This window comes from Acomys russatus, chromosome 28, assembly GCF_903995435.1.
Source record: "Acomys russatus chromosome 28, mAcoRus1.1, whole genome shotgun sequence".
Classification (NCBI taxonomy): Eukaryota; Metazoa; Chordata; class Mammalia; order Rodentia; family Muridae; genus Acomys; species Acomys russatus.
Genome location: NC_067164.1, coordinates 29,016,175 through 29,032,034, shown reverse-complemented (window position 1 = coordinate 29,032,034; position 15,860 = coordinate 29,016,175). Strand labels below are relative to the sequence as shown.

The 15,860-nt window shown below is 41.4% G+C and overlaps 1 protein-coding gene across 1 annotated transcript in view; it reads left to right on the top strand.

Annotated features, from left to right (window-relative positions):
• The window catches only part of Irak3 (interleukin 1 receptor associated kinase 3), a 57,345-nt gene that overhangs the window by 19,714 nt on the left and 21,771 nt on the right, over positions 1 to 15,860 (top strand). Inside the window, exons 3-7 of the mRNA XM_051170400.1 lie at positions 2,349 to 2,452; positions 3,180 to 3,234; positions 4,724 to 4,875; positions 10,226 to 10,290; positions 14,882 to 14,996. Coding sequence (XP_051026357.1) covers positions 2,349 to 2,452; positions 3,180 to 3,234; positions 4,724 to 4,875; positions 10,226 to 10,290; positions 14,882 to 14,996 — 491 coding nt within the window. The remainder of the gene's footprint in view (positions 1 to 2,348; positions 2,453 to 3,179; positions 3,235 to 4,723; positions 4,876 to 10,225; positions 10,291 to 14,881; positions 14,997 to 15,860) is intronic.

Below are 15,860 nucleotides of genomic sequence, written 5' to 3'. Positions count from 1 at the left end.
GACCAAGCAGGCCTGCCCTGTTCTTGACCTTAAGAGGAAAACATTCTGTCTTTTACTGTTACTTATAACGTCAACTATGTCTTGTTTGTTTGTTCGTTTGTTTGTTTTTGTAGATACTAAGTATCAGATTACAGAAACACCCTTTTGTTTCTAGGGTTTTTAATTTTGTTTTATTATGTCAGGGTATTGTATTTTGTTGATTTATTTTTCACTATCTTGAGGTGAGCTTGTGTTTTTGCATCCTTGAGTCTATTGGAGGAGTGTGTCGCTTTAACTGACTTTTAGTTTTAAGCAAACCTTGCATTTCTGGGATAACTCCCACTCAGTTGGGGCAGGTGATGCTTTGTGTATTTGTAGATTTGGTTCGCTGATGTTTTGTTGTGTCTGTACTTTCCTGTGTGTGTCTGACATTGGTGTCAAAACAACCCTGGCCCCTTAGAGTGACCCAGAAGTTGTTCTCTCTTTTTTGCACTTGAGGCGTCTACGGGGTTTGTGTTAAACTGTAACGGGTTGGGGGAGTTAACTAAGGCATTCATCTGGGCCAGACCTTTTCTCTCTGGGAAGTTAGAAAACACTAGTCACCGTTTAACTTATAGGCCCATTCAGATTACCCTTTGAATTAATTTTAGTAGACAGAACCCTAGAAATGTGTTTATGTCATCTAACTTACCTACTTTCTTGTGTTATATCTTCTTGATAGCTTGGTATTCCCTTATGATGGTTCAGCGAAATCATAAAGTCAGTGGTGATTGCTCTCCTTTTCCTCTTGATTTTAGTAACTTGGGTTTCTCTCCTTTCTTTCCTTCCTTCCTTCCTTCCTTTCTTCTGTTTTCATCCTAGCCAAACTATTGCTAGTTTTGATGATCTTTTTAAAGAGCCATCCTTGCTTTCTACTAATCTCTCCTTTTGAAAATTCTCTATTTCCACTCTGACCTGAATTCTTTCCATTTGCTTTTGTTTACTTTGCTATTTAAAAACAACAACAACAACAAAAAGCTCCTGGGGGCTGGTGAGATGGCTCAGTAGTTAAGGGCACTGACTGCTCCTCTAGAGGTCCTGGGTTCAATTCCCAACAACCACATGGTGGCTCACAACCATCTATAATGAGATCTGATGCCCTCTTCTGGTGTGCAGGTGTACATGCAGGCAGAACACTGTATACATTAAAACAAAACAAAACAAATAATCCTTTGGAAAAAAATAGTTCCTCAAAATGAAAATATGTCACTGGTTTCAAATATTTCTCCTCTTTAAGGTAAAACTTCATAATTACAGGTTTTCCTTTCAGCCCTGCTTTGTACTGCTTACCTTAAGTTTTGTTATTTTTTAAATTATTGATTTATCTCAAAGTGTTTTCCAATTTAACATTCAGCCATTGTCTTTGGCTCATTAGTCATTATTTTTAATGTTCCTGTTTCTGTGGGATTGTTAAGTTCTCTTTATAGCTGATTTCTACTTTAATTTCCCAGAAGTCGGGAAATGTACTTTGTATGATTCAAACCTTCTAAGTATATTGAGAGTCACTTTATTATCCAACATATGGTCTGTTTTGGAGAATATTTGGTATTTTCTGGAGGAGAATGTACAAGTTCTGTGTTTGGAAAGTTCTATAGATACCAAATAGGCTCGGTTGGTCTATAATACTTGAACAACATTTTAGAAAGTTAATTGATGTTGTTTGTTGCTAGTTTGTAAGCAAATATTTGATAAATGCTAGAAAACAAGAGTAATTAGACCATAAAAATGAAAAAATATCTAAAAGTTGAGTTGAGTCACAATGTTAGAAAGAACAGCAAAGACAACAGTGTTTTAATCTCTCGTGGGAAGCTACACGGATAATCTCAGTTCTGACAAAATTCTAAAAGGTAAAATTAAAGCTTATATTTGTGAAGGGGTGTGAGTATTGATTGATTCTGTGTGTGTGTTATGGGCATACACATAACAATCTCTGATACCTTATTGTAAAAAGAGTAAAAAAGAAAACGAAAACAAAACCCAATAAACCAGTCCAGGGCAGAATAATCTCAGACCCTCGACATTCTAAGTACGTGCAGAACCTAGCAAAAGCATTACATTTCGCTTTCAGTTTTGTGTTTCATACTTGACTATTTTTAATGATAAGTAAGAATCCTTGACAGTAGCTAGTCGCATCTTCAGTGAATGCAGGTACGTTTGCATATTTCATCACCAGAAAACCGCCTCACAGGTGTGGATCTATTATTTATTCCAGTTGAATGAATATAAACTTTAGGCATTGCTAGTGAAATATTTCCCTTCCTGGTCTCAGGACAAATGAACTTTTGGAACACACACATTTCTATACCCAGCGCCCTCTGCTTCTCTTTCAGGAGCAAGTGCCAATCCTTCAGCGCAGCATCAGCAGGCGATTCCATTTCACGACCCAACACCCAATGTAGAGCGCATGTGCAGAGAAAACGACCCAGGACCTCTGGTGCGAATTCCTTCACAAAGATTGAATTTCTCTGGCGGAAAAATGCTGGACAAACAGGCAGCGTTTGAAAGCTAGAAATGCTTTGTCTCGCGCTTTGTCTGTATTTAGTTGAGGTCTGAACTAATTGAGGATTAAGCTTTCTCTGCTGCTTGCAGGATCTACCAGAGCTGGGACTTAGAATACCCAAGGTGCTGGGAGCTACTCAGCCATCTTAATTCAGCTTTTAATTTCTCTTTCTTGGCTGATGTTTTATGAGGTTGTTAGTTTTTGCTTTGTTTTGTTTTGTTTGTTTGTTTTGTTTTTGTTTTTTGAGAAAGTAGCATGTATGTCCTGGACTCACTTTGTAGACCAGGCTGGCCTCGAACTCACAGCCTCTGCCTCCTGAGTGCTTGAATTAAAGGGGTTTGCCACCGCACCTTTCAGGGTTGTTAGTTTTTTTCACAACAAATCAACAGTGGCCAGTTTTTTAAAAGCATTATAATCCATTTAAAACAGGCAACAATGGCATGGACACATTGACATTTTACTTTCCTCGGTGGCCATGTCTATAAGGAAGTGAATACTGCCAAATAAAGTGAGAGAACGTAGCTTTGCTCTAGCTTTCTTCTGAACTGGGCTCTGCTCTGATGCACTGTATAGTCTCATGGGGAGCTATCGATCTCTGTTGAGGCTCTGCCTTTTCTAGACTTATAAAATGGAACTACTTAATATATATTTCTTCTTTCAGGAACCAGCTAGTGCCTCAATGAATAGTGTTCTTGTTCCAGAGCATAATGAAAAAGGTAAAACAAACAAACAAACAACAACAAAAAAACAATTACATCATGATTTAATTAAATAACACTTTCATGTGAGTGAGTATGCATGAGAAATAAGGAATAATGAATAACCATACTGTTTATATTCCAATTTAATATATTGTTTTCATAGCTATGAAATATAGTAAGTTTAATGGACACTTATAGTTGTAGTGGATGGCATATTGTAACAACAGAAGCTTCCTTGGCTGAAGTTGTCCTTATAAAACAGAACACTAGTGCATCAATGAAAGGAAAATAAAAATAAATAAATAAATAAATAAATAAAAATTAAGAAAAAAGAAAGGAAAATAAAAAATGAGTCTGCCACATGGATCCTCTGAAATGTGAGAAGAGGAGGAAGAGGAGCAGGGAGGGGACATCATCAGCACCATAATCATCATTCTCATCATCGTCATGGTCATCATCATCATGGTCATCATCGTCACTGTCCATGGTGCTAAGGAAGAACACAGAGGGACTTCATGTGGAGGGTCTCTGTAAGCAAAAATTCCTGGGTTTTGTATGCCATAAGAAAGCATAAAAAAGCAGCTTCAGAAGTTTTCATAGATGCATAGACCGTTTGAGATGAATATAAGGTAAGGTCACTATGAAAATTCATTTGAATTTTTCAATTAGTAGGGAAAATGACTTAGTTCCACCTGGGAGTCATTCGGATAAAAATGTAAGGAATACTTAAGGCCAATTACCTAATAACTTTCACCAAGTCTGAAGCTTCTCTGGTTAAGTAAGAGCTAGGAAAGCCAGGTGAGGTTTTGAGTCCTTCTCACTGATCTTTAAATTGAATTATAAATGTTTTTAGAGGGTGTTTGTAGAACATGGTGAAAATTAAGTTCTGTTTTAGCTTTTGTTTTTAATCCTTTGTAGTTCTGGGGGTAGAACTTCTCGGGTGCTCAGCCAGCTCTCTGCAGCCACGTCACGCTTTTTGTCCCTCTCATCTTTTGAAATCTGCAATTGGTTAGTTCTCTTTAAATATCTTCTTCCGGCATCTTCCCTGGGCGATTGTCTCAGAGCTGAAGTGTCTTCCTTTACTCTGAGGAAACCAGCTAGGCGGTTAGGGGACTTTGGCTCCTCAAAGTTTCTCTATCAGCAACGCTTGGACGACATGGTTTAGTCTCCCCTAAGAGTTCCAGTAGGTTAAAGGTAGGCACTGACCTAAGGACAAACAGATTCGCAGAACCGTGGCGTCTGGCATGCTTCTTCGGTCAGCCTCTGTGGAGATAAAGAGCATGATGCTGTGCAGAGACCTAAAAAGCCCCGTGCTGTATGGAAGGATGAGAGCCAGACCCACGAAAACGCACAGAGGGCCCCGCATGGTGGGCCTCACTGCAGGCTCCTGGGGCTTGCTGTCTGGCCTCCTGCCCTGATGTGTTTTCAATACATACGAGTAACAGTGACATTGACTCTTAGAAAAGACGAGATGGCTCATCGTCCCCCTTTCTTCCCTCCTAAGGAATACCGCGTGCATCCCCCATCAGCTTCCAAAGTGTCCTAGAAGGAACCGAACATTTCCACAAAGACTTCCTAATTGGAGAAGGAGAGATATTTAAAGTATACAGAGTGGAGATTCAAAAGCAAACGTTTGCTGTTAAATTATTTAAACAGGTACGGAAAGCATCACTATGACTGACGTCGGTTTCACTTATCTGCTTCTATTTCATATTGAGGTGTGTCATTTTTAAAAAAATCAACCGTGTTAGGAGGAATATTTGAGAATAAAATTTCACAGACGAGAATCAGATGTATGGCCTCAGGGTGAGGGTGGGGCTGGGCAACAACCGAAGTACGAATGCCTGTCCTAAAGGGATGTGATGTGTAAGATAAAAATCTGCCCCATGCCTAGGTGTGCTCGTGAGAAAGACTTTTCTTAAAAAGCCATTCATGACCCCAGAAACCTTAATAAAAATCAGGTTGGCCTGGCGGTGGTGCCGAATGCTCTTAGTATCCACACTAGGGAGGCAGCGGAAGGCAGATCTCTGCAAGTTCAAAGCCAGCCTAGTCTACAAAGAACTTTCTAGGCAAGCTAAGGCTATGCAGGGTGACCTTGTCAAAATGTACACACTCACTTAGTCTGGGTAGTGTCCTCTCTAAGCATAGCCTGTGCTACAGGTGAACACTAAGCCCAGCTGAGCAGATGATCTTTTGTCAGAGCTCAGGAAGGTGAGGCAGGAAAGGCTTTTAGGAGGACTAAGGTAGTTCCTCATCACAGTGATGTACCTGGGAGAGCCAGCTTGAAGCAGGAAAGGCTTATTTGGCTACAGTTGGAGGGGTTTTAATCTATGTTCAGTTGGTGACATTGTGCTGTGGCCTGTGGTGACACAGAACATTATAGCGGAACTTGGTAGGGTACAGCTACTCAGCTTATGATGGCTGAGAAATGGAGAGGAGAGCAACAAGGCAGATCTTCCTAGAACACAGCCTCACTGATTTAACCTACTTTAAACAGAATGTGTGTGTGTATGTGTGTGTGTGTGTGTGTGTGTGTGTGTGTGTGTGTGTGTGTGCATGCGCGTGCTCATTCTGGAGCTGACGTGACATGTGTGAGCTTCCCAATAGATATGGATATTGGAAACTGAACTCAGGTCCTCTACGTGAGGAGTGTGTGCTGATCCATCTCTCCAGATCCTGTTATCCTACTTTTAACCACTTTCCAATAATGTCCCGATAGTGTGACTCTCTAAGGAGATTAATGCATGCTTGACATTGGAGCCCTCAGGATCTAATTTCTTCCCACATGGCCCATTTCTGAACATCCCAACACATGAGCCTTTGGTACCTGACTCATACCAAACCAACAATGCAACACATGGGCAGAAGGCGAGAAGGCAGCTGAGCGATGTACAGCCTGTCTGAAAACTAAACTGGAGAGTCAGAGTGTGAAAGAAGTGCCCTTCATTTTCTTCACTGTTAGTCAGCAATTGAGGAGAGTTTATTAAATGCCTGTGGAGAGTTTATTAAATGCCTACTCTGTTCTCAGAAGTTCACTGTCTTCCAAGGGAAATACACAGCTCAGTAAATGACTAAGCTACTGAGACAGAAGTACTTTAACAGATCCTTGTACAAAAAGCCTCAGGAGCATAGGAATACGTAGCATCCCTTCACCCGAAGGAGAGACCATCTAGAAGGCAGAACAGTGCCCAGCACAGAACACCCTCTCACTAAACACTTCCCCAGAGCAAATGGAAAGTGGATGAGAAGAAGTGACTGTTCCTCTGGGTTGAGAGGGTGAGTAGAACTTGGGCAGTCAGTAAAGGAAGGGAAGTCTACCCGATGGGGAAACAGAGGCAGGACTTCCCTTGTGGGGTAGCACTTCATTTAGTGGAGTATCAGGCATGGGGAGGTAATGACAATGGATGATATGGAAAAGATGAGCCCATATGCCTGATGATGGAGGGGAGTGAAAGGGTTAAAACAGAACTTTGACTAGAGGGTAGACAGTGAACTGGAGGTTAGCAGGAGGGCTGGCACAAGGCTGGAGCAAGAAAGCCTAGAGGTGGGGGGGATATTTTGGGGGTGAAAACTATCAAATGAATGGAACTTATGCTGGTGCTCCCAACTATGCTTGTGGTAAAACCACCCAGGAAACTTTATCTGTCCATTTTGGGGGTGGGGCGAGAAATGCCGTAGCAAATGGTTAAGTCAAAATGGTGCTGTGGCAGTGGTGGCAGGTGTAAGTATTTTGTAAATTATCTTTAGATGACAGACACCAATATTAAAACTTTTTGAGATTACAATATAGTTATATCATTCCCTCTTCCTTTTCCTCCCTTCAAGCCCTCCCATGTGCCCCCTCTTTCAAATACATGACTCTTTTCTTCAGTTGTTGATAAATATATATATGTAAATACATTGTATAATATATAATCTATAAAACATTATTATATCTACATAATACATAAATATGTATTATAAAATATATACATCCTAAACACAGAAATACAATCCGTTCAGTATGTATAACGTTACTCTGTTTCCAGGCCTGACCGCTTGGTATTGGATGACTAACTGGTGTGCTCTTCCCTGGTGATGACAATGTCCCCAACTCTCAGCATCTTTGGTTGCCTGCAGTGCTTTGTTAGGTTGAGGCCTCCTTATCCAGCTCCTGTACAGATAGTCCTGTTGGGGGAGACTTTATGCGTGTGGCCTTTGACATTTCTCGGAGACACAATCTCACAGCAAACCCTCTCATCCTCTAGCTCCTACGATGTTTTCACCTCCTCTTCCGCAATGTTCCTCGAGCCTTGATGGTTCTGTGGATGTACCCTGTGGGCCTGAGCTCTGCATTTTGACTGCTTATGTTTTTCTGCGAGGGTCTCCATCTGTTGGGAAGAGACATTTCCTTGTTGAGGGGTGAGGACTACACTTAACTGTAAGGACAAATATTTAGAGTGTAGTTAGGGATTATCCTGGTTTGGTAAAGTGGTGGTTGTAGGTTCTCCTCCAAAATCGATGACCTCACTAGGGCCGAGTAGTTGGCTAGCTTTCCAGCACCAGGCATCGTTCCTCTCTTGTGGAAAGGGTCTCAAGTTCAATTAAAAAGCTGTTGGGTACCATCAAGGTATGGATCCACTACTCACCCTTAGGGTTATTGTGTCATCCTAGTCATTGCTGAGACACAATATTTTTTAATCAACATTTCCAACACCCAACTGATGTTGAGAACTATCACTTAAGCTGAGCAAAGTCACTGGGGAAGGTGAGGCAAAATACGATGAAATGGACCAAACCTACTTACCGGTGGACAGATTCGAAACTACAGAAAGGATGGAACCTAAAGTGAGTCCTGATTGTCGCACATGTTACAGAGACTTTCGTGTACTTATTAAGTGGATTCTTCATGTGCTTAAATTGGCTTTTGTATCAGTCATCTCATACAGACATGCTGAGATGCCTGAGATGAACCATCTACTAGAGAAAATTGGATTAGAAGACATCCATTGTAAAAACAAGACATTAGAATGTTGGTCCTTGGGACCCAACTGAAGCCAGTTTTTTAACTGTCAGTGAGTCACTGCCCCACCCCCTCCATTGGCATACTCTTTCAATGGCTGAACCCTAAAGCCACCTAGTCCAAGGGTTTCTCCGTTCTTCTCTCCACAGCTGCTGCCAGATGTGCACTCCTTTTTGGAATTTTCAGAGAAGACTTTGGAATGGCATGCTCTCGCTTCTTGGTCTCCCTTTTCCCCTGTCTCTGCATCCTTCCATCCAGCATGGCTTCAGTGACTGGCTCAGCTAGATCATTACTGCTTCATTTCACTGTAGCGATTTCATCTGCTTTTCCCACGGCACTCACTGACTTTCTCTTGAGAACTTTTATTTCTTTGTGTGTCCCAGAGCCTTATCACAGGGGTCTTTAGGGCTTGCTCTGCTCGGTGGATGTTTTGAGTGGTTTAGAGGAGGAAAAGAACCAAGTCCTGCTGTACCTGGTCCTGCCCTGCAGTATAGCACCCTCTAAGGATGGAAAGCGGAACTGCAGGGGGTTTGCCTTTTTGTTTAAATCCATACCCTTTTTTACCCAACTCACACAGGTAGATGGAAGCCACAATCATGCAAATTTAGGAAAACTGAAGCCCCTTAATAAAGTAACCACATACTTTTCTAAGGAGATGCAATTTGAGACATTGGGGCAGCGCCTTTAGTCGCATTTCTCAAAGAACCAGAAGATTTTTCACCAGGTCTGTGCTGCCTCAACTCCATTGCCCTTTGCTCACCTGGACACCATCTTACAATGGCTGCCTTGGGTTTGGTAGGTCTGGGTGAGCATTCCTCAGCAGCTCGCAGCCCACATGAAGTCTCTTGTTCATAAACCACTTCATGCGCAAGGTTTGCAGAGTCACAGACAGGGAGGGGCCTCTTCCTCCTGCATAGAGACTTGGCGGAACGTAGGCTGCAATGAAGTACTCCGCAGAAACCATTAGTGAGTCAGGCTTATTATTTTTAGTCAATCTTGGACAACAGTACCCAGAATTCCCCTTGGTTTCCAATGATGACAGCGTTCTGAACGCTTCATTTTCTAGCAAGTTGCAGAAGAGGACCTTATAGCTAGGGCCCAGGGGCATCTGAGTGTAACATTGTGGTGGTGAAAGCAGGGAACCTGAAATCATGGATGAATATTGACACAGCATGGAAGACACCAAGTATGTGCCGTCTACTGACCAAGTGCTTGCTACAACATTGTTAAAGTTATGAATTTTATTCAATATCTGTGTGCCTAGATCTTGGCTAGATGTTTTTACTATCTTTTTTTTAGACAAGGTCTTACTGTGTAAACCCAGGCTGGCCTCAAACTCCTAGAGACACACTTGCCTCCTGAGCAGTGAGATTAAAGCCCTGCACCACTTGTCTAGACTTGAAACTTTATAGCAAGAACTCACAATTTCCTTTGCACAGTAGGCACAGCTTTTCAAAATTAATGAAAAAATAAATTTGAATGAACATATGCAAATGAGCCAACTCACAAATGCTAACACAGTGGAAGTTTGCAAGGAACATGGGTGATGTGTGTGTGTGTGTGTGTGTGTGTGTGAGAGAGAGAGAGAGAGAGAGAGAGAGAGAGAGAGAGAGAGAGAGAGAGAGAGAGAGAGAGAGAGAGAGATCAGTAAGGAGTTTCCATTGCTGTGGAATTTTCCGTGACTACATAATATTTTGGATTTATGTAAATGTGTAAATCTGGTGATTTTCTGTATAACATTTGCAACATGGCACACTGGCAGACTGCAGGAAACCTTTCAATTCAATCGCAATGGTTGTAAATCCTGTTTTGGAGTTAGACTGGTTTTGAAAATCTGATGAATGCTAAGGATCTCTGGCCAGGAGCAGGGAGGGGGTCCGCGGTTGTAGAGGGCGGGACTCGACTCCATCTCAAAAAGGAAAACTCTCTCTAGACAAAAGTGCCCAAGAGTAGAGAGAGCCATCTCTTAAATCGTTTCTTTTTTCTTTCTTGTACGACATTTAGGAGAAAAAAATGCAGTTTAAGAAGCACTGGAAGAAATTTTTATCAGAGCTGGAAGTTTTGCTCCTGTGAGTGTATTTTGTTCCTCTTGAATCTTACAGCACAGTATTTGGTGTGGCTGGCATTTAATTAGAGTGGGCTGGATGTTAGAACATTGGGTACACTTTTGACCTCTGCTTTGGCGTGCTCCTTAAAATAAAATTTAAAGCAGAGCACTCCCATGATTCACATGGACATATTGAAATAAGAAATGTCACAGGGAAGTAGGTTAAATCATGTGTGACTGACGTGGTGGAACAGTAACGCTTAGAATCACACGCGTTTCTCCCCCGCTCCTTCCCCCGCTCCTTCCTTGGAGATGTTTCAGTCGAGAGACGGTTTCAGCAAAGTGACTCCCTTCAGAAAGAGAGTTTTAGACAGAGAAATCAAGGGCTTTTGATGTGCATATGATTTTCCTGGGAATTCATTCATGATTCTGGGAGTCCTGGGAGACACATTTAAATGGCTTCATTTTTTTTTTTTTTTTTTAAATATAAATTCATCAGTGCAGTTGCTCAGCCTTCCTTGTTGAAGGAGTCTAGCACCATGGAGCTCACTGCCCTTCCCAAGCGGGATGTTCTTTTTCCCTGGTGTTTTTATATGTGAGGTGAGGGTGGAGAGATAAGTGTGCGGAAAGCAGCGTGCTGCATCTTGTGCCTTTATAGCCAGGGCCAAGGACTAGACTCTTAGCAGTTAAGATTAAAAGCCAATGAAACACATTCAATCCAAACATTAGTTTTTTACATTCAAGTTTTACTGTTTGCTTATGAAAGAAGATTCAGACACCCCAAAATCTGAGATGTGCAATCGAGTAAACTTAGAAAGTCTTCTCTCCCACTACCCAGCTGGGTTTTTTCCCCCCAAAGGCAACTGTATTAAAATATATACTCCGAAGGTATTTTATGTGTGCACAAACACATTTTGTGTTTTTGATGGCGTGTTTGGAGGTTCTAGCAGGGGAGCACAGCTGCTTGTACTGGTACACCCTTGCCTGAAGATGGGCCTCCTTTATTGGGGGACTGTGTGGAGGAAGGGGACACCCACCTAGCCAGCCAGTGACAGGTGCCCCAGCTAAATCTCCCTCACACCCACATTTTGGTTGCTTACTTTCATCCTTCACACGCAAAAGGCAGCATGGCGCATGGCTCACACTGCTGCATGCTGTCACGCTCTGTTCTGTGCCTTGCTGTGCCTTCCTTCTGTTGAGGGGTTTAAATTGCTAATCTTTCTTTACTCAAGAATGCTGGAACAGCCGTGCCATCTAAAAAAAAAAAAAAAGAAAGAAAGAAAGAAAGAAAGAAAAGAAAAGAAAGAAAAATTCATTGCAAGGTCATTGCTGAAGAAATTTTGTTTTAGTACCTGTATGGTGTCAGATATTTTATTTAAGTTTATGATGCATCAATCAAGTCACTTTTTATATGTGCTCTAAGGCAGATCCAGATTCATTCTCCCCTCCTCCCCTGCCTCTTTCCCTACTACCGCTCCTTGAAGAGATGTTTCTTTCTTTCGCCTTTGTGAATTTTTTACCTCCTAGTCGGGTCTTAGTCAGGGATTGGGTTATTTTTGGAACCTCTATTCTGTGCCACCAATCCGTGTGGCTGCTTTCTGCCAGTTCATACTGAATTGATTACTACAGCATTGTGGTGTTGATTTAAGTCAGGGCTCTGCGTTTTCACATTGCTTTGACTGAAGTCTTTCATGGCTTCATATGGGTTTTAGGGTTTCTTTTATAGTGAAAATATGTTGTTGCAATTTTGGTAGGGTTCATGTCGGATCTGTGGCTCCCTTTGGCCAGTTTGGGCATTTTGGCAGTGCACATGTGGCAGTGCACAATGTCAGATGTATCTTTCCATTTGCTTGTGCCTCTAGTTCTCTTATCAGTGTAGTTTTAAGTGTATAGAGTGTCTTCATGGTTAAATTTACGTCTTAGTATTTTATACTTTCTGATGTCTTGGCAACAGATAATTTTCCTCATTCCTTATTGAGGTAGCTCATTGTGAACGTAGAAAAATAATATTGATTTTATATGTTGAGTTTGCACTGAAAGAATTCAGTGAATTTATCAGTTCTAGCCTTTTAATTTTCATTTATTTATTTATTTTTGGTAGAGTCTTTCAGGCTTTTCACATATGAGATCATGTAATAAGCAAACTGAGACAATTTAACTTTCTCTTTTTCAGCTCAGATGCCTTTCTTTCTTTTTCTTGCCTAGTTGCTTTAGCTAAGATTTACAGCACTGTGCTGCACAAAAGTGAGTATAGGCCCCTACATCTTGTTCTAACTCCTTAAGGATAACGTGCTGGCCATGATGAGTTACGACATTAGCTGTGAGTTTATCGTGTATAGCATTTATTATATTGAGGTGCATTATCTCCGTAATTCATTGAGAGTTTTATCTTAAAGGGCTTTGAATGTTGATAAATGCTTTTCCTGAATCTGTTGCCATGGTCATATAACTTTTTTTTAACCTTCTCTCTGATAATGTATATTATTATTTAATTATTTGTCATTGGTCATTATTGGTATATTATTGGTCACTTTGTGCATTCTCTGCCATTCGTGAATCTCAAGGATAGTCCTATTTTACCACGGTACATGATCATATAAAAAATAATATTTTAACTCTTTGAGACTTCATACAAGTCTTTTGGTTGTATCCACTCCCCCCGGGCCCGCCCTCTCTGTCTACCCACTGAACTTTGAGTATTTTTCTTTTTTTAATCCATTAAAACTCTTTTTGTTTGGTATGGTTTTTTTGTTGTTGTTGTTCGCTTGGTTGGTTGGTTGGTTGGTTGGTTGGTTGGTTGGTTGTTTTTTTAGGACAGGGTTTCTCTATGTGACACTGGCTGTCCTAGAACTCCTTCTGTAGAGAGATCTACCTCTGCCTAAGGGCTGATTAAATGTGTGTGCCACCACTACCCAGCTAGAACTCCTCTTAGCTGTGTGTATGTGTATCTTTCGGGAAGCTTCTATACTAGTAGATTTCCATATGACATTTTTGGAAAGGCCTTCAGTGTTAGTTAGCTCTCCAAGTGTTCCCTCCGTCCTGCCCTTCCATCCCTCATCCAAAGTTACCCCTTCCTGTTAAATTTGTCCCACTTTAACCCTTTATACCACTGCACTCTGTCTGTTCTCCTGGAGAGTCTCCCCTCCCTCCCCCCTTTGTGGCATTTTACTAAATTTCTGACATCTTTGGGATTCCAAATAGAATAAACATGCCTGAAGATTCAAAGCTAGCATCCAGGAATGAGAGAAAATATGTGACATTCGTTTGTCTGCGTCTTGGTTACTTCACTCAGCGTGATCGTCTCCAGCTTCATCCCCTTAACCTGAATAATTCACAGTTTCGTCTTCCATAATAGTTGACTAATATGCCGTTATGCAAAGTACCACATTTTTGTTATCCATTCATCAGATGATGGACATCTGGGCTGATTCAACTTTCTAGCTATTGTGAATAAAATTGCAGTGAACTTGGGTGTACAGATATTGAGGGTGATAAACTGTGTCATATGGTAGTACCAGTCTCAGGGTTTTTTTTTTCTGGATTGACCCCCAGACTGATTTCCAATATAGCTGTTCTAGGTTATATGCCTGCCAGCATTGTATAAGCATTCCCCTCCCCCCAACATCCACGCCAGCATTTGCTGTTACTTGTATCCTTGGTGGAGAGCGCTCTGATTGGAGTGAGATGTAATCTTAAAGTAGTTTTACCTTGCAGTTCCCTGGTGGCTAGGGATGTTGGGCAATTTTGAGGTACTTTCTAGCTATTTGTAGTTCTTTTTGAGAGATCTCTCTGTTTCATTCCAGAACATTTTTAAACTGGGTTATTTGTTTTCTTAGAGCTTAGTTTTTGAGTTCATTATGTATTTTAGATATTAATTCTCTGTTAGATGTATAACTGGAAAATGTTTTATCCCATTCTCTGGGATCACACAAATATTTTTATATGAACTATAGAAACAACTTGTCTACATTTTTTCAAATTTTGTGTCGATATTTTTACTGTGATTGTATCAACTACACACGTGTGTATGTATATATATATATATATGAGAGTATATTTGCGTTTGTGGGAAATTTGCTATAAAAGAAGCAAATAATAGACCTTTATAAGTAGAATTTTTTTTTTTACAGCTTCACTGATTTTAACGTTCTCAAACATGCCCAAAACATAGTAGGTATTCAGAATATTAAACTGAACTCACAGTATTCAATAATTTCACAGTTTGTGGTTTCCCGGTGTGTTAGTACTTTAGTTGCTGCTGTGACAAGACACCTTAGAAAAATGACTTAAGGAACTGAGGGTTTGTTTTGACTCATGATTTGAGAGTTCAGCTGGTCATGGTAGGAAGTCATGTGTGTGTATGTGTGTGTGTGTATTTCTCCCACTGAGACCGCAGCCGGGAAGCACAGAGAAATGGCTTCTCATGTTCAGCTTGCTTTGTTTTTTTTATTTGTTTCTGGGCCTTAGTCCATGAGATGAGAACTCCCAATGAAATGACTTGTCTTCTGGCCAAATTTAGTTACTTCAGAACTGCTTCCCACCCCTTGGAATCAGAGTGTGGTCCATCCTCTGGTTGAGTGAAGAATCTGATGGTTTAAACCTTCTGTTTCAAGGTTCCGTCATCCGCACATACTAGAGTTGGCAGCATATTTCACCGAGACTGAGAAACTTTGTCTGGTTTATCCATATATGAGCAACGGGACACTTTTCGACAGATTGCAGTGTGCAGTAAGTCCCGGCTACCTTTGGCCCACTAAAGCCCAGGAGAAAGGAGGGGGGGCTGATAATACTGGAGGGAACTGAGAGGCGAGGTGTGAGCACACACACACACACACACACACACACACACACACACACACACGGGGGTGAGGAGTGTGGGGGGATGGAGAGGGGGTGGGGAGCGTGGGGAGATGGGAAGGGGGTGGGGAGCTTGGGGGGATGGGGGAGGGATGGGGAGTGTGGGGGATGGGGGATGGGGTGGGGGAGAGCATTTGGGAATGGTTGCCCAGGGGAAGCAGAGGACCATCTCAGGAAATTGATTTCTTACTCTTAGAATGTTTCCTGCACTAGAGTTACAAGGTTCTGTTTAATATCACCAAATTTGTACAGTGAGTTTATACCAACTACTCTTAATCTCCCTTGGCATGTGATATTTAGGTGGCACAGGGCTGGGTAATCAATCCCAGTGTCTTATGCATACTAAGTAAGGACTCTACTGATGAGCTGTGTTGTCAGCCCACTGGCCACAGCTTGATTAAACTAATATTAAAAATTGTTGGGTATTTCCCTGGACCAGTGGTTCTCAACCTTCCTTCCAAACACTTTGACCTTTTAATACAGTTCAGCGTTTTTGATGCTACTTCATAACTGTAATTTTGCTATTGCTGAGAATTATAAACATCGGATAGGCATTATATTTGATATGCAAACTCTAAGAGGTTGCAGCCCACAGGCTGAGAATCACTACCCTATAGAACCATAGAGGAAAACCCATTTGGAATTAAAACTAGGCTGTAGTAAACTGCTGATTCACCTCTCACTTCACCGTGCCATCTACAGCTCTGCCTATTGTGGTAGCACAGGTCTTCATAG